The sequence below is a fragment of the Glycine max genome, chromosome 6 (assembly GCF_000004515.6).
Source record: "Glycine max cultivar Williams 82 chromosome 6, Glycine_max_v4.0, whole genome shotgun sequence".
In the NCBI taxonomy this organism is placed as follows: domain Eukaryota; kingdom Viridiplantae; phylum Streptophyta; class Magnoliopsida; order Fabales; family Fabaceae; genus Glycine; species Glycine max.
In genome coordinates, this window is record NC_038242.2 from 46,094,200 (window position 1) to 46,113,648 (window position 19,449).

Sequence of the window (19,449 nt, forward strand, 5' to 3'; positions counted from 1 at the left end):
CTGAGTGCCTTCAGAAGTTTGAAATGACTTGTTCACCATGGCCGATGTTCGTCGACTATGTCTGTGAAACGTGGATTATCCCACACAAGGAAAAATTTGTTACAGCATGGACGAACAAGGTGATGCACCTAGGCAACACAACAACAAATAGGTATTAGAATGTTCATTGGTTGTAGTATGTGTTAGTAGTAAATGCATGTATTTTTTTAACCGTTTGTTGTCTATTTTAAATGTAGGGTTGAATCTGCTCATTGCTCTCTGAAACGAATATTACAGAATAGCCTTGGAGACTTGTGTAGTGTTTGGGATGCCATGAACAACATGATGATGCTGCAGCACACTCAAATTAAAGCATCCTTCGAAACAAGCACACATTTCGTTGGACATGTATATAAAAAAACCTTATTCAAGAGGCTTCTTGGAATGGTTTCAAGGTACACTTTAAATGAGATTGCTGCTGAGTTGGACCGCATACAGTATTGTGGCAATGATCCCTCTTCTTGTGGTTGTTCTATGAGATCGACGCACGGTTTTCCTTGTGCATGTAAGCTGTCTAGCTATGTTGTTGCCAGCATCCCTCTGGAATCGGTCCATATGTTTTGGCGAAGACTTCATTTTTCCAACCAAGGGTTATGTGAGGCAAAAGTCAGCATCAACGATGAGATAGAAACCATACATAAAAGATTTAAGGACGTTGATGTTGGCGGCAAAGTTACTCTGAAGAGTAAACTTCGAGAAATTGCATACCCTGAGGAAACTCTATGTTTGCTCCTCCATTGAAGGTGAAGACTAAAGGTGCACCGAAGAAACCTCTGAAAAGAAGCGAAAGATCCACAAAGCGTGATCCATCCTATTGGGAGTACGTTGATGCATTTAATTCTTCTCAAAGCTGCAACACCTCAGTGAAATGTAGTGCATCATGTTATGAACCACCGAAACCAACAAGGATCATCCCGATGTTGGATCAGTTTGCGCCTTTTATTTAGGGTTTCATTGAGGATGTTGTGGACGTCAAAGCGGACGATAACTGTGGATATCGTTCCATTGTCATTTTGTTAGGTATGGGTGAAGAATCTTGGCCGATGGTCCGCAACGAATTGATCAAAGAACTTGGCAAATGGTCACATGACTACATCAACCTCTTCAGTGGCACAGAGAGATTAGAACAATTAAGGATGTCGCTACATGTTGATGGGTTCTCCCAAGTATGTTGTATTTGCTATTTTTTTAAGAAAAACAAAATTTTAAAATAATTACATGTGTATGTTTCTTTGATTCAGGTTAGTGTGGAAAAGTGGATGGATTAATGGACATGGGATATGTCATTGTATCTAGGTATAATGTAATCGTTGTATCGTTATCCCGACAACAAAGCATGACATTTTTTCCTCTGAGAAGTCAACCACCACCGAATTCTTCGGTGCACTGCATGATATGTGTCAGCCACGTGTTTGGAAATCATTTTGTTCAGGTACATTGAAGACAATTATTGTCATTTTTACAATTATGCAATGACTTAGCTCGTTCATTTGAGTTGATAATGTTTGTTCACGTACAACAAGTTTATCCAAAAGATCATTGTCCTTTACCGCCTGTAGCGTTGTTGTGGTCAAGCAACTGACTTCCTCAGGCAAAGCAGTTGCCAACTGCATATATTGGTAGAATACAACAATACATGAGCCTAATGAAAATTAGAAGAGAATATGTGGACCTAAATAAAGACTGAACATTCAGTATTATGGCTGCTTGATTGTGAAATGTAATTTGTTGTATAATAATGAATCGTGAGACATTAATTAATTGTTGCATTATGGAATAAATTTGTTCGTGCATCTAAAATGATCTACGCATGTATGATACGTTGTTATCATAATTGACAACACATAATTTAAAGTTTGAGCGTGACATGGAAAATGACTTGACAACACGTTGTGATGCACGATAAAGCTTGCAGCAACATTGGTTTACTTGGGAACATAAACACGAAACATGTTCACGCGTCTGTATTTTTTTTTAAAACATAGTGAAACAATCTGTCAGTGAAAATCATCTATATATATGAGACACGACAACTCGCTAACAGAATCACAAATCTACCTGCTTTCACATTTTCTCCCTATTGTTACAACAAAGTATGACATTCTTAGGAGAAACAAGCAGTCAGACGATTGTGAACTCAAGGTTGGGTTTCACTTTTCCAAATGGATCAATTATTTACAGTGATAGTGGGATTTACTTCCAAAGTTCCACTCCAGTGCCCATTCGAGTACCAAATAGTTGTGACCTTGCAACGCTGAAAACCAGAATACACATCACCCTAAATCTAACCCACGAACAATTTTTGAAAGAAATTCACTACCGGAAGCTAGTCGCAGAGACAAGTAACTATTTTCGCTTTCAATGTATGCAATTGAAAAATGATGATGATGTCAACACCATGTTAATGTGTAATGACCAATTTTTGTGTGTTGGTCCGATTGAGTTGTTGTGCACTATTAGTAGAACAACAGATGAAATATTAAATTTACTTCAACGCACTATGACCGCTACTCATGACACGCTCCTGTATTACAACGGGAGGTGGAACATGCCACGCCAGAACAACTTTGTAGGTTGCGCATTCACAGGAAAAATCCAAAGAAATTTGAAATTCCTTCAGGATGTATCATCGATGAACTGATGGATTTGATAAATCAAGTTGCACCTAAAGGGATTTCCCCTCATGGAATTCACGAATCAAAAACGGTAAGGCGATTGTTTTTTCGGCAACTAGGTCGTTTTGAGTATTCAGATAAAGTTATAAAATATGAAATCATTGAGCTGAAAACCAATGATGAAGTATTGAAGGTGTTAGTACAGTCTAACTACTGGAAAAAATATGGGCCAATAGAAATTTTAGTTGTTTTTACTAAACATGTTATGGAAATGGAAGACGACGTGCTTGCCATGTCGCTAAACGACTGAATGCAAGGTTTATTTTTTTGTTTTTCATGTAACTTTTATCTATCTACAGTGTGTTTGAATTCCATAATAAAATTGAATGTATTGTTTGAATGCAAGTTTCATTTTCCAGTATTTTGAAACAACACGTTGGTGTCCATATGTCTGATCATGTATTTTTTTTTTAATTCTTTGACTTTCAGACCTTAGGCATATTAGAATGGTCACAATTCATTTTTTTTATTTTGTGTTTGTTTTTTAAGGGCCTATTCGATGGAACTGGTTCATGATATTTTTTTTTTGAGTTCTTTGATGTCCAGACATGAGAAATAGCACCCCTTGAATGCCGTTAGCGACTGTGAAATAATTTTTAAAAAATGCCGAACATGGGTACTTAGGCATACTTTGAAGGGTCAAAATCCAATTTTTTTTTATTTTGTGGTTGTTTTTTGAGGTGTTATTCGATGGAACCGGTTCACAATAATATTTTTTTGTGCTCTTTGGCATCCAAACATGAGAAATAGCGCTCCTCGAATGCCATTAGCGACTGTGAAATAATTTTTTAAAAATGCTGAACATGGGTACTTAGGCATACTTTTAAGGGTCCAAATCCTATTTTTTTTTTTTATTTTTGTGCTTTTTTTTAGGTCCGATTCGATGGAACTGGTTCACGATAATATTTTTTTTTCTGTTCTTTGATATCCAAACAATAGAAATAGTGCCTCTCGAATGTCATTAGCGACTATGAAATAATTTTTTAAAAATGTTGAACATGGGTACTTAGGCATACTTTTAACGGTCCAAATCCAATTTTTTTGATTTTGTGGTTTTTTTTAGGTGTTATTCGATGGAACCGGTTCATGATAATATTTTTTTTGTGTTCTTTGACGTCTAAACAATAGAAATAGCACCCCTTGAATGCCGTTAGCGACTGTAAAATAATTTTTTAAAAATGCCAAACATGGGTACTTAGGCATACTTTCGGTCGGTCCAAATCCTATTTTTTTTTATTTTGTGGTTGTTTTATGAGGTGTTATTCGATGGAGCCAGTTCACGATATTATTTTTTTTGAGTTCTTTGACGTGCAAAAAATAGAAATAGTGTCCCTCGAATGACTTAGGCGACTCGAACATAATTTTAAAAAAAACGCCAAACATGGGTACCTAGTCATACTTTTAATGGTCCAAATCCTTTTTTTTTTTTGGATTTTTGTGCTTTTTTTTAGGTCCGATTCGATGGAACCAGTTCACGATATTATTTATTTTAGTTCTTTGACGTGAAAAGAATAGAAATAGAGTCCCTCGAATGTCTTAGGCAACTCGCACATAATTTTAAAAAAATGTGAACATGGGTACTTAGCCATACTTTTAATGGTCCAAATCCTATTTTTTTGGATTTTTGTGCTTTTTTTAGGTCCGATTCGATGGAAACAGTTCACGATATTATTTTTTTTGAGTTCTTTGACGTGCAAACAATAGAAATAGCGCCCCTCGAATGTCTTAGGGGAGTCACATATAATTTTAAAAAAACGCGAACGTGGGTACTTTAGCCATACTTTTAATAGTCCAAATCCTATTTTTTTTTTCGTGTTTTTTTGGGTCCAATTTGATGGAATCGGTTCACGGAAAATTAAATAATGAAACAAATAATTTACAAAAATTGTATTACCAAAATAATGTAACAATTACAATAATGTTATCAAACACAAAAATAATACACATCATAACAAAAACTAATCTATGTGTTGTCTACATCGCGCCCTAAGACTTCCATTAGAGGCCTTTCCCTTAGCGATCCGCATGCAATCTTCCATGATGTCATGTAACTTTGTTCCTACAGTCACCATCCTAAGGTTGAGCACACGCTTCAACCTTTCTGCAATCGCTTCGCAACCTTCACAAACAACCTGTGACAGTCATAAAAACACAGTTATTACAAAATATTAAATAAAAAACAAATTACAAAACATTAAACCAAATTAAAATGCCACTGAATGTCTGGGGCAACTGTGACTGGAACCTCCGGCACATGTGGCTCGACGTATGCATCCACATCTGGGGCAGTTGGCTGTCTGGGCTCATCACCTTGCTGGGTCGGCGTGACAAACAGGTGAGATATCCGGAAAAACCAATCCATGTAGTTTGTTGATACCTGCCCAGGAACAACACAAATCACACCCGCGGGTGCTAAATGGTCCCCGAAATGCATCCACCACTCGTCTATCTCGTCATACAACAACGAAGCTGGAATCAGCGGTGAAGGGATGGTCTGGACGTGCCCGAACTATCGTACAACCCGCTCTGGTCGGACATAGACCACAACATGACCCTATCTGAGCTGCCCCTGATAGCATGAAATAAGGTCGAAGCTCCTAACTGCCCGGTGCTCACTGTAGGGCAACCAGGAAACGTCCATGATCATTAGGGCATCTAAATGTGCCCTGTATGGCGCTCCCTTGATCCCCTTCATGTGCACCTTCGACGTAAGCCACCTCGAGGCACGTGGGGTAGTCTCAACGTACGCATAATTAATGACGCACTGATGAACATTGGGAAAATACTCTCATATATCTAGCACTACATAAATAAAGTGAACATAACATAAAAAACCTTTAAAATTCAATTTCCAACTTAAACCTGTTTACGAACTTTAAAATTTACCTATAATAGCGTCAAGTACCCACCCGTCTGTCGTGTGGGGGTCTGGGAAGCTTCATTGGTCATACATGTGAACTAGGGTAGCAACTCCCCAAGCATAGCCTCCAGACTGACCCAGGTCTCGAAAAGCCTCCAGATGCACCATATGAGCATGGGTTGAACTCTTATTAGCCAAAAGAGTACAATCCACCAGGTAGAGGAGGTAAGCACGAGCCTCTACAATCCAACGTCGGGCCAAGCATCTACTCTCATAGACGTCACAGAGCCATGACAGTTGCACGTAAGCCCCATGAGCACGTACGATCTCATCTCGAGCCTCCTCACCAGATACCTCTAAAAGCTCCGTCAATAACGAGACCTCATCCACGTGCAGAGGCTCAAACCTGTGTAATACCCCTGTGATAGGAAGATGGAGAAGACACGCCACATCGTCCAATGTGATTGTCAACTCCCCCACTGGAAGGTGGAAGGTTCTGGTCTCCCTATGCCACCTCTCCGCAAATGCGGATATTAGTCCAGGATCGCCGGTGACTACAGAACACCCGATCAATGGACTTAATCTGGTGCCGGCAACAAGGCCTTCAATCTCAGGCCCTGGACTCCCAAATTTATCAACTTTCCTATCATGGGAGACCAGCTTCAACTCAGGTCGTTCCTGAGTTGAATAATAGAACATAAAAGTTAATTAGACATTCATTATCACAAACAACACAACAAAAAATAAAAAATAAAATTACCTCGCCACTCCAGATACTGTATGCCACATGGTCAGCAAACGATGTCAGCACCGATGTGTCATGTGGCCTACCAGGGAATCCCTCGTCATGATCAGCAGGTGACCCCTCAGCACCATCAGCAGCATCTATGTCTGCAGTCGGAATGTCCTCGTCCACATGAGGAACATCCTCTGTCACATCAAAAATATCCTCAGTCACCTGAGGAGGAACATCCTTAGTCACCTGAGGAGGAACATCCTCAGTCACCTGAGGAACTTCCTCAGCGACATTAACCTGAACCCGTTGCCTACCAGCAGAAGCGGTAGGCCTACGACGCCGGGGAACATCAACATCATGCTCATCTTAACCCATGCCTCTGCCTGTACCACTATCTAAGGCACGTGCTACACCTCTTGTTCTAACCATGATCTGAAAATCATGAAGAAAAATGTAGTTTTTTGGTCAAATTAACTATTCATATAATTGGTAAATAAGGTTTCTCAATACTCATTTGGTTGAAAATTTTCTACCTAATGAAACACAAATAGGTATGTCATGCCATTTTGTGTATGAAGGTTTTAGGAGAAATTATTCTTAATTTTGCTTTTGAAAATTAAGAGACAAACAACTAAACTACTATTCTTAATTTTGGTCTAAATTATTTCTTTATATATTTCAGGGAAGTAGCACTTGACTATTTGAAATTATCACACAAGATGGTTAGAGGCATTGTCAAAATCTTGATAGGTAAGCTTGGGGTGTTGCCAGATGACTCAAAAATTAATCCTAGGTGTGTAGTTAACATGAACTACTGCCCATACTATATTCCATTTCATTTGTATTTTCTAAATAATTCATGTTAATCATGTGACTATTCAAAAATAGGAAGCACCAGAGGTAGAAATTAGTTTTTAGGATTGTGTCTATTGTCGTTATATAATAGGTTTCTTTTTCTACATTTCAACATTAATTAACAAATAAGGATCTAACTCCTTCAAATTAAGAGTAAGTAATCATAGTCGTTGATGAAAAATCAGTAATCAATATTATGCACGTATACATAACAAATCATGAACGTGGTGGAATATCAATGATTGATTTTTTTTAACGATGTATTTTTATTTTTACTCACTTTAAAAGACTTCTTACAAGTAATGTCCTTGTTATATTCAAATTTATTCATGATAATTTTCAACTTAATGTTTGATTTAAGGTGTTTTACTGTGCTTCTACAGTTAAAGAAGGAATCCCAACAAGCTGTTAATTAATAATGGTGTACATATTTTTTTATATTATATTTGTATTTTTTTAATAGAGATATCTCCGTTCATGTTTATTATAATATTTTTTTACACTATTAATATTATTGTCCAACCATATATAAACAGTGGACAAGGTTGGGAGTCACCAAACACAAGTCGACAAGTTGGTGGCCAATATAACTTCCTTGGATGTAGGAAGAATTTCTTCGGAGAAGGTGAATGAAAGGAAAGACGTGCTCAAGGAGTTTTGGAAGAATGCAAAAATCCAACAATCAATTATTTTGCATGAGTAGATTGGATAAGGCTTTTGTATCACTAGAGTGGTTACAAGCTTGGCCAAATGCAACACAATTTGTTCCCAATAAATCCATATCCAATTATGATCAATCATAAGAGCATTGGTTAGGGACCTCATCCAATGAAAGTATTCAACTTTTGGATTGATGAAACGAGCTTTCTTGACTTTGTAAGGAAGGCATACAAATCCTACAATGTTCAAGGATGAGGTGCTTATGTGGTCAAAGAGAAACTCAAGCTCCTAAAAAAAATCATCAATAAGTGGAGTGTGGACAAGGTTGGGAGTCATCAAACACAAGTCGACAAGTTGGTGGCCAATATAACTTCTTTGGATGTTGGAAGAATTTCATAGGAGAAGGTGTGTGAAAGGGAAGACATGCTCAAGGAGTTTTGGAAGAATGCAAGAATCCAAGAATTAATTAATCTGCAAAAGTTTAGGCTTAAGTGGCCAATATAACTTCCTTGGATGTAGGAAGAATTTCTTCTACAATGTAGTTAATTGGTGAAGAAGAACCAATTGCAGTAAAGGGTTAGAGGTGGATGAAAAATTGTGTGAAGAGCTATTGAGGGTCAAAAAGAAATTAAAGAGTACTTCTAATCAAAATTATTTGAAGAAGGTGAAATGAAGGTGTTGTTGGAAGGGGTCAATTTTAAATCTATTTTGGAGGAAGATAATTCTTGTCTTCTGGCACCATTCACTCTAGAGAAAATTAGAGAGGCCATGTGGGATTGTGATGAAAACAAGAGCCTTGGACTACATGACTTTAATCTTCATTAAAACTTGTTAGGAGGTCATCAAAGATGACATTGTTAGAGCCATACAAGAGTTCCATGCTATGCAAAGTGGTGGATAATAACAATCAGCATTTATGGTGAAAGGAATATCTTTGATGGGGTCATGACAGCCAATGAGGTGGTGCATCAAGCCAAGGCTAAGAAGAAATCAAACTTCATTTTTAAAGATCACTTTGACAAAGCCTATTTCCTAGCCTATATATCATATAGGTTAGAAATATGACATTGATTGCTAGGATTTGGATCTTTTACTTAGAAATATGACATTGTTATTTTCAAGGATATAGATATTTTTTGTCTATAATGATTATATACAAGGAGAGTGGGTTATTCTAATTATTGGACTTAACATGTGAGAATGTATTTGATACATTCAAACATAGCATGTGAAAAATATATTTGATACAAGACATGTACAATCATAGCATGTGAAAAATCAGATTCCAAACAACAATAAATTAAAAAATCAGATTTTAAAGCACATACGGAAGAACCTTCTTCCGTATCAAGGAAATCCTTCATACGGAAGAAGGTTCTTCCGTAGCATGGAAATCCTTAATATGGAAGAAGATTCTTTTGTATGTTCTCATGGAAGAAGGTTCTTCTGTATGAACTCACGGAAGAACCTTCTTCCATACAAACGATTCGTTGCCTACAAAAGAAGGTTCTTCCGTATGAACATACGGAAGAACCTTCTTCTGTATAAGCGTACAAAAGAACCTTCTTTCGTAGGCAGCAAATCATTCATATAGAAGAAGATTCTTCTGTGAGTTCATATGGAAGAACCTTCTTCCTTATGAACAATTTTCACACAAAAATGCATACGGAAGAACGTTCTTCCGTGTTCGAAAAAACTCTTCATCTCCTACCTCTCTCTCCCATGGTTTCTCAGACCAAAAAGCGAAAAGTCTCCTACCCTAAAACCACCCTAAACTACATTATACTAGCAGATAAAGGGGGAGGGGAGATACAAACTACTAACCTCGACGACAGACGCAACAAACGCACCAAAAAACTTGAGCAACGAGCAACAATGGCGGAAGAGAAGGTTGCTCGGTGCATGGAAGAGAATGATTTTTGAAATGCAAAGGGGATCCTGTTCACGCTTTTTTTAAATATTTATTATAAGGGCAATATGGCCCATTCATATAATTGTTGGGTGCACCTAGCAACACCCTTTAGTGTTTAAGTTTGGGGTAACACTTTGTGCATTCCACTGCACTTCCCATTGCATTAGAAAAACCTATTTTAAAATGGGTTTTGCATTTCAGAATGATTTTTTTCATAAAAATTCTTTGGGAGGCATCATACTTTCTAAAAAATTTAAACTACCTAGACTCAAGCGAGCACTCCAAACTTGTATAAATTTTAGTATATCTATCTTGCCAAATCTTATACTTGTATATTCTTTTATCAGCACTCCTATTCAGGTCCCACTGGGTTGGTTTTTGTGTCAGTCCAGTTGTGTTTTTTAGTTTGGTTGATCCTGTGTTTCAACATTCCTACTTGTATATTGGTCTATAAATCATTTTTTTAGTTTGCTTGATCCTGTGTTTCATGAATTTTAGAATCCCAATTCTTTATTTTTGTTGGATCAATAGGGCTATTAGGCCATTGGGTTTGACTTATTTTTCTGGAAAAAATCAGTTGATTTTGCTTGCATAAACCTGTACCACCCAATACATTGAACTATTGTTTAATACCTTAAAAATAATTTTAAGCTAGCTTTCGCTTCAATTAAGGTAAAACTAAGTTCTTCCAGTGATCTTGAGGAATAAGATCGACATTAAAGTTACCAATAATATAATGCACATTTCTGATTATATAAATTGATTCACTTCACAAATTTCTTGCTTAGTTGAAGCTAATTCATTCAACCACTTCAAATTTTACAGTAAGGTGAGGTGAACATCTGCATATAGATGATTCTTTCATCAAACAAAGAAAGAGTTCAAAAAGACTAAAGAAAAGAAGATTCACTGGAAATTAATGGCATAATTTTGCCGGGCCTATGTGTAGCAATTGGTTGCTGATCTCCATTTGCTTCTTCAAATTAGATGATAAATTTTCAAAACAGAATATCTTGATCTCCCTTAAAACTCTTGCTTTTTTTAGCAAAAAGCTTCAACAACTGTATATCAGTTGCACCTCCAACATCTTTTGAAAATTAAAATGATAAATAATTTGAGACAAAGCTTGAAACAAAAAGGCACTGAATTATATATCCAATCTTCATCATCCAAGGTAACATATGGATCGAATCCCTAAATAAGAATCAATAAACAAGTCATTGGGCAGATGTAGAATGGATATAAGATGTACCAGAGGAATGTCATGAACTTTCAGTTTAGGAGTTTAGGAGAAGGTCCATCAATACACTTCACTAGTGAAATCCTCATAAATTCCCAAATCCTCATCAAGACGCGTCAAATCGGTGAACAAAGGAAGGCTTTATGGTTAGGCTGATGCTTTGAGGAAAACAAGATCTTTGTAAGACCCAAAGAGTGTGGGTTGTTAATGATCTTCAATACTCAGCTTAATATCCAGAAAACCTATAAAGTTCTGGAAAAAAAAGAGTCTAGGATTCATCATATTCTATATTTTTCTTAAATGAAATAACTTACAGTGTCCACTTGAGGAGTGCCTTCAATCCATCTAAATTTGATCCCTTCTTTCGCCTACTCTGATAGTTGCTTTATATTTGCTTTTTTCTTATTGAAATATAATATAATCTAACTAAGAGGCTCTGCCATCTTACCTAAATTATATTATAATTCATTTTTATTTCGTTTTAACATTTATTATTTTGTTCTCTTTCTTTTTACTTTTATTTTATATTTATCTTAACTTTTATCGACTCGATACCTCTTTGGTATCAAAGCCTTGTTTAGCTCTTGATAGACATAGAGATCTTGCCAATACTAACAATTTTCTTGGTAAATATACAATAAAAACTCTCGAAAACCTTTTTGAACATTTAGAAAGCCTAATAAAAACACAAAATTTGCTTTTTAATAAAGTGCAAATTTTAGAAAACAAGTTCACCGATATTTTGGAACTTGTTAGATCCAAAGACCAACAAATTCATTTTTCTACGAATGATCTCGACAAAATAACAACACAACTATCTAAATTATCTTTAGGAAAATAGTACTGATCAATCCTCAAATAAATTTATGTTGGCAAAACCAAGGAAATGAGAACTATACCCTTTACAGGAACTTCACAAATAGTTTTAGGACATAACCCTGTAACCAAATCTATAAACCAACATCCTGGAATCATAGATAGATTCTTTAGGAGAACAAACTCTTGAACCAGACAACTAGAACAAATAGTAGACATAGAATCCAATATTGATATTGGGTCAAATTCTAGGATAGATTCGATGAATCCTAGGAAATTATACAACCTAAACTGGCTAAGTTCTTATAGAACCAATTTATATAGATATAGAAGAATGAATGACTTTTATCTTTCTGATGGGAGAGACGAGATTATCAGATTAATCTCAGAATAAACCGGACCACAACTCCTTAGTACAAATAGAAGATATGTACACCTAGGGTTAATTGCCATAGGCGTTAGGTCTCTAACAAGATCTTTTGTAGGAGCTAAAGCTTTTGTAGTGCTCTTCGATCAAAGGTTCAGAGATAATAATTCTCAGGCCATCATAGGGAAAATAGAAATAGATTTAAACCAAATAGTTTCGCTGATGTACATTGCTCCTAACTATACAATGAATCTTAGTGATTTCATACAAAACATAAACTTAGAAGTCCAGACAATAGGTTTTGGAAGAAACTATGTAGGACATAACTTACACTTAGACATTACTTTTATAGGTAGAAAAAGTGAACAAATATCCCCTAGATACAGGATAAAAACCAATCCATTGGTGACGACATTGCCATCTGATGAAATCCAATTTTTGCCACCTGAAATCTTTGATTCCTCCAAGAATCAAAATAACCAATGACAAACACATATTGATGCTGGATCATCCAGGAGTTCCATAACCACCCCTGGATCAGCTATAATAACAAATAGAAGAAATAGTCTCTCAGTAAGGTTTACTAATTACGAAGACATACAAAATCCTCCAGAAGAGGAGATAGAACCCTCTAGAATGTTTATGATGAATTTATGGAACTTTTCATATTTTGAATCATATATCCCCCATGAAGAACCCAAACAAACTGAGAATTCTTTTTCAGGAAAAACTTTTCTTTCTGAAAAACTTCTTAAAGTAGTTGAAAAGTTGGAAGAAAACAAGAAGTGTCAAGGACAAAGTTTGATAAATAATGAAACAAATTTTGAAGACACAAACAAAGATAATGACTACATTTTTATACAAAAATTATTTTCAACGATAAATAAGGAAAATTCGGATACAAATAATACTGAAGATTTACTTAAAAAGATTGATTTACAAGAATTTTACGAAAAGGAAATCAACTTCAAAAACACATTAGAGATTAATTCCAAGATTGATGAAACAAAATCATTGGTTTCTTTTCCTAAATCTTACAAAGGTCTCATGGCTGATGCTTTTGGTACTAGTTCAAATTTTACCCCACAATTTGACTATAGTATGGAAGATTACCAAATGGGGTTCCCTCCTCGTGAAAAAATTATCACTCCTGTAGACTTATCTTTAGGAGATAACATAAAATCCAAAGGGAAAAGGTTTCCCATTGAACCAATATTTAATATGCCTTCTCTCCTATTAAACATAGGAAGTATTGTGATGTAGCTCCATGTGGAGCTCGAAGGCCTTGGATCTTCTTCATCAATGGAGTCCTTTGCTTCTTGAAGTTTGATGGCAGCAGAATGGAGAAGGAGAAATATGATTGGAGACGCCACTTCAAGAAGAAGATGAGTCTAGAAGAAGTTCACCACCATAGGAAGCCATGGATAAGAGCTTGAAGGTAGGAGAAGATGAATGAAGGGAGAGGGAGAGAAGGAGCACGAAATTTTGTGCCTCAAAAGAGGTCTGAACTTTGAAGTTTGATTCTCAAATGATCAAAGTTGAAAAAAATGCACACACGTGACCTCTATTTATAGCCTAAGTGTCACACAAAAATGGAGGGAAATTTGAATTTCTATTCAAATTTCACTTGAATTTGAAGTTGAATTTGTGGAGCCAAATTTTGGAGCCAAAATTTCACTAATTATGATTAGTGAATTTTAGCTATGGTTCAGCCCACTAATCCAAGATCAAGTCCAAGATTCTCCACTAAGTGTTCTTAGATGTCATGAGGCATATAAAGCATGAAGGACATGCACAAAGTGTGACTATATAATGTGGCAATGGGGTGTAGCAAGCAAATGCTCACCCCCCTCTAAAATTTAATTGGATTGGGCTTCTCCCAATTCAATTAAATTTATTTCGAAGCACACACATCAAATATTCACTTAATGCATGTGAAATTACAAAACTACCCCTAATACAAAAACTAGTCTTGGTGCCCTAAAATACAAGGGCTGAAAAATCTACATTTCTAGGGTACCCTACCTACATTATGGAGCCCTAAATACAAGGCCCAACAATAATGAAACCCTAATCTAATATGTACAAAGATAAGTTGGCTCATACTTAGCCCATGGGCCTAAAATCTACCCTAAGGCTCATGAGAATCTTAGGGCCTTCTCTTGCATCTCTAGTCCAATCTTCTTGGAGTCTTCTATCCAATGCCCTTGGGGGGGGGGGGGTAGGATTGCATCATATTGACCCCCAACTACTTCCAAATTACATAGAATAGTGGAATTCTACTATTATAAGAGATTATAGGGTAAACCATGAAAATCATGTATCTACTAGCCAAGACATGATAACAAAAACTGAAACATATTTGGGAGATATAGCTAGAGCATGTTGGGAATCCTTTAAACAAGTTTTCCAATGACAAATCAAAACAAATCTAGTGGATCTTGGTCCAAACATCTACAATTTTTGTAGTTTGATACAAAGAATCTTTACAGCCCAATCTGTAAATGATCCAAATACCATCAGACAAAAGATTTACTTAGGTAACCTGAAAGACTCTTTATAAGTTACTTTGGTAAAATAAAGGAATTTACCCAAGACTACATAATGTATGCCTCTATAGCAAGAGGATTTACTGATAAATCTTTGAGAGAAAAATTATTCCTAAAACTCCCTAGTAAATTAGGACAAAAAATCAGAGACAGTTGGAATGACGACCAAATTGACCTAGTCATGAACAATCTGACTGTTAGAATCCAACACATAATGAAAGTAATTGAAGATACATGTAATAACAGCCATTAACAAATAGATAAAAATGATTGATTCAGAGATCTGTAAATAGATTTACACTCCACAACAATACCACAAAGAAATTAGAAGGAAAAGGCCTTAGTACATACCACCTAGTAGACAACCCCTAAGAAAGAAGAACCCAACTCGTAGGTATTCAATTAGAGGCTCTAATTCTAGAAAACCTATTCTCAACAAAGAAAGACATGTTAGAAAGCTCAAAGATAATAAAACATATACAAAACAACTAAAATGTTATGCTTTCCACCAACCAGGACATTATTCCAGAGTTTGTCCAAACAAAACCAATATGTTTACAAGAGAAGCAGAACTGATAAAAAGTTGTAGGATGAACTTCATCCCCATAGATGAAACAGTCTCTACTGACTTAGAAATATATCCAATAGTTAGTTGGTCTGTTTGTACTTCTGAGGAATAAGAAGTTAATAAAGATTATAAAATCCTCAACGAATTCACTAGAAATGAGTATAGTAATCTCTACCCAGGGAATGATAAGTATAACCACTATGGAGAAATCCTTGATGATTTGTGATACAACCTTATGTTCAACACTGAATTAAATGACTATGAACATGAAATACAATTCTACATAAGACCCGATCATAAAGAATGTTATTTTTGCAAAAGATATCCTTACAAAACATTAAGAGCTCATTTTAGTTTATGCTATAAGAATTTTAGCAAAAATTGCATACAAACAATTTTGAAAATCGATTTTCCTGATTTCAAAAAGGAAAATGATTCAGGAAATAAAATTATAAATAACAGGATTTCTACTTTGGAAACCAAATTAAACCAAATTGAAAAAACGGTAGACTTTCTCTATGAAAAGTTTGAGAAAAACAGAACCCCAATTTTATTTTGGTTAAAATAAATTTTCCTAAAATAAATAATTTTGACCAAACTGAAGTAGTCGTGAAAGCCTTAGTAGATACTGATTGTTCCTTTACTTCCATTTGCAAAAGTGTTGTACCTCAACATAGTTGTTTTAGAGCTAATATAATAACCTAAACTATAACTATGTTAGGAGACATAACAACCAATGATACAAAAACCATAAATTTCACAATTCAATTATCTACAAATGGTGACATTTTTGGCAACACGATTTTTATAAATAAAGCAGATGTAGTAGGTTTGCAACCACCTAAAGAAAAAATGATTTTAGGACTTGATTTTATTATACATGATAATAGATCAATTACTATTACAAAAGATTATTTATTAATCTCTACAAAATCACAAATGTCACTAATAATAGACAAACTAACATCAGAGTTACGAACAAAACGTGGTGATGCCCCCACCAACACCAAAAACCAATGTCCTTGTGACATACCTGGTAGTTGTAAAATAAAAGAATCACAAAAGTATGATAAAATAAGCACTTTAGATACACCCCAAGATTCTTATCAAGAAAATATCTTAAATAGCATAAAAACATATATTGAGTTACAATATGATTTATCTGTAGTAAAATCTAATTACAATTTTGTTAAGATCAACAAAACCATAACCTTTGATAATATACAACAGATTATAGACGGGTTAAATAAAACAAGTACAATAGGAGAAGACCCAGTAAATATTGGGAAAAAGACCTTGTTATATGTAAATTAGACATCATAAACCCAGATCTGATAATCAAAATAAAAGACATTCAGTATAGGAATTTTGAACAAGAAGTATGTAAAAATCATATAAAAGCCCTTTTAGACCTAAAAGTTATAGAACCCAGCATTAGTCCACATAGGACTCCTGCCTTTATTGTTAATAAACACTCAGAACAAAAAAAAGGGAAAACTAGGATGGTTTATAGTTATAAAAGGCTTAATGATAACACTCACATAGATGTTTATACTATTCCTTCTAAAGATGTGTTAATAAATAGGATACAAAAGGCTAAATGGTTTTTGAAATTTGATTTAAAATCAGGATTCCATCAATAGGAAATTCTTTTTCATCTAGAATAGAAGCCTCAAGATCCAAATACGAATCAGCAAGAAGGTCTTTTTCGATAAGAACCCGATCAATCCCAATAGGACTAACTAGATCTACGTCACAAAACCACTTTACTAGTATAAACCTCCAAGGATTAGATACAACTTCTAGTATACCTAGAACAACATACAATCAAGAACAAGAGGACGACCAAAAGTTGATCCAATCCCCAACATACTCCTCTATGCATGAACCTTATGATGTTATCTGACAAATTTAGCATTGATAAGGATACCCTTAGAAAAGACTTTTATTCTCCAGAGAATGAACCTCAAAGGAGATGATTTTTTCAGCATTTTAAGGGTTCAAACAAAAAATAAATCCAGGACAAATTTTATGAGTTTGTCGAAAGAGTCAAAGTTAATCTCTTTTTCTTTGATTGGTTTCATGCTTATACAATCAGAAAGAACCTAGATTGCCCATGGAAATAAGATATCATAGGTGATCCAACAACCAACGTTATCACAAATTAGCAAATCAAAGACGGTGAATTAATCCAATCAGAATTACCTCCAACAACACAATACCAACTGCCAATGGTCAAAGACAATAATGATAAACCTGTCATGGCCACACCGTTTAAAACAAAAGATGTCAATGAAGAAATCTCCTTAAAATACATCAAAGGCCTAATGGAACACGCTAATTACACCAACAAATATCTTCAGGTCTTAGGAGAATCTATTAAAGAAAAGATATCTCCCAAATAAAGAACATATGAAGAATCCACTTAGGGTTAGTGAAAAGGCAAAACAAAAAAATTAAGGAATTAAGGAGAAACAAATCCCTTACAGAAGGCGCAGGTGACAATAATAGCAAATTATTAAACAAGATTGATAGTTTACTTAAAGTCATCCCTGAAGCACCTCAACCTTCAGAGGAATCATCCAAGATGAGAATAAGAAGTACCTCTAGAATAATTAATGTTATTAATGAAGATAGTGACCAAAATTTAGAACAAACAATTGAAATAGGTTTAGTATCTGAAAAGATTATTAATCAGATAAATTCCAAACATTGGAAAACACCCTCCAAACTATATTACCAACGACCAACCGCCCCATATCTCCTGTTAGAAGAGAGAGGCGAGAGTAATTTTAAAAGCTTTAGTGGAAATAACATCTGTGAGTGGAATATAGATGCCCAAATGGAGTACAATATTATGAATACACTCCAACACATGACCATGGTAGCCACAACCTACCACATCCCATGAGTGTCCAGAAGAAACAATCATCGATATCCTAGTGGCAAGATTTTCCGGCCAATTAAAGGGATGGTGGGATAATTATCTCACTAATGATGAAAAATAAAACATTTACGGCACAGTCAAAACGGATCCCAGTGGAAAAGTCATTATAAATGACGATAATACGAAGATTCCTGACGCTGTTAATACCCTTATTTTTATAATAGCTCAACACTTTATCGGTGACCCATCACTTTGGAAAGATAGGTCAGCAGAATTATTATCCAATATTAAGTGTAGAAATTTAGCAGATTTTAGGTGGTATAGAGACACCTTCCTAACTAGAGTTTACACAAGAGAGGATAGCCAACAACCTTTCTGGAAAGAAAGGTTTCTAGCCAGTCTTCCAAGATCATTAGGAGATAAGGTTAGAGATAAAATTCGTAGCCAATCTGTCAATGGAGACATTCCATATGAGAGTTTAAGTTATGGTCAATTAATTTCATATGTCTAGAAAGTAGCTTTGAAAATCTGTCAAGATGACAAAATCCAAAGACAATTAGCCAAAGAAAAGGCCCAAACTAGGAAAGATTTAGGATCTTTCTGTGAACAATTTGGATTACCTGCTTCTCCAAAACAAAAGAAGAAACAAAATCTTAACAAAGAATCCCACAGAAATAAAGCCTTCAACGAAAGGAGATTCCTAAAAAGGAAATACTTGCATAAACCTTCAACTAGCAAAGAAGCTAAAACTTCAAAGCCAAAAATAAAACCCAAAATAACATGCTACAATTGTGGAAAACAAGGCCACATTAGGAAATTCTATAGGTTAAAGAAAAAATTAAGAAACCTTAACCTAGATCCAACCATTGAAGAGCAAATTAATAATCTACTTATCAAAACCTCAGAGGAAGAATCAGAAAATACATCCTCTGAAGAGAATCTAAACCTAATTCAACAAGATGACCAACCATCGTCTACAGACGATGAAGATATACAAGAAATCAATACTCTAACAAGAGAACAAGATCTCTTGTTCGAAGTAATCAATTTCATACTAGACCCCCTAGAAAAGAAGGTTTTCCTGGAAAAACTGAGAAAGTCTCTGGAAACCAAACCTATGCCAAAAGACTTTATTACAAATAATAAATTTGATGTTAGCAATATATTCAAAAGATTAGAAAACACTTCAACAAAACCAACCACAATCCAAGATCTTCAAACAAAGATTAATAATTTGAAAAAGGAAGTTAAGGAACTTCGTCAACAACAAGAAATTGATCAGATC

General features: G+C 35.2%; 1 protein-coding gene across 1 annotated transcript; it reads right to left on the reverse strand.

Moving 5' to 3' along the window:
* Window positions 1-5,652: 5,652 nt before the first annotated feature.
* Window positions 5,653-19,135, reverse strand: LOC102664734 (protein MAIN-LIKE 2-like). The gene is made up of 3 exons (XM_006582699.1): window positions 19,065-19,135; window positions 6,335-6,641; window positions 5,653-6,252 (listed from the first exon to the last, which is right to left on the reverse strand). Exons 1-3 carry the CDS (start codon window positions 19,133-19,135, stop codon window positions 5,653-5,655), a joined length of 978 nt encoding a protein of 325 aa, XP_006582762.1.
* Window positions 19,136-19,449: the final 314 nt, after the last annotated feature.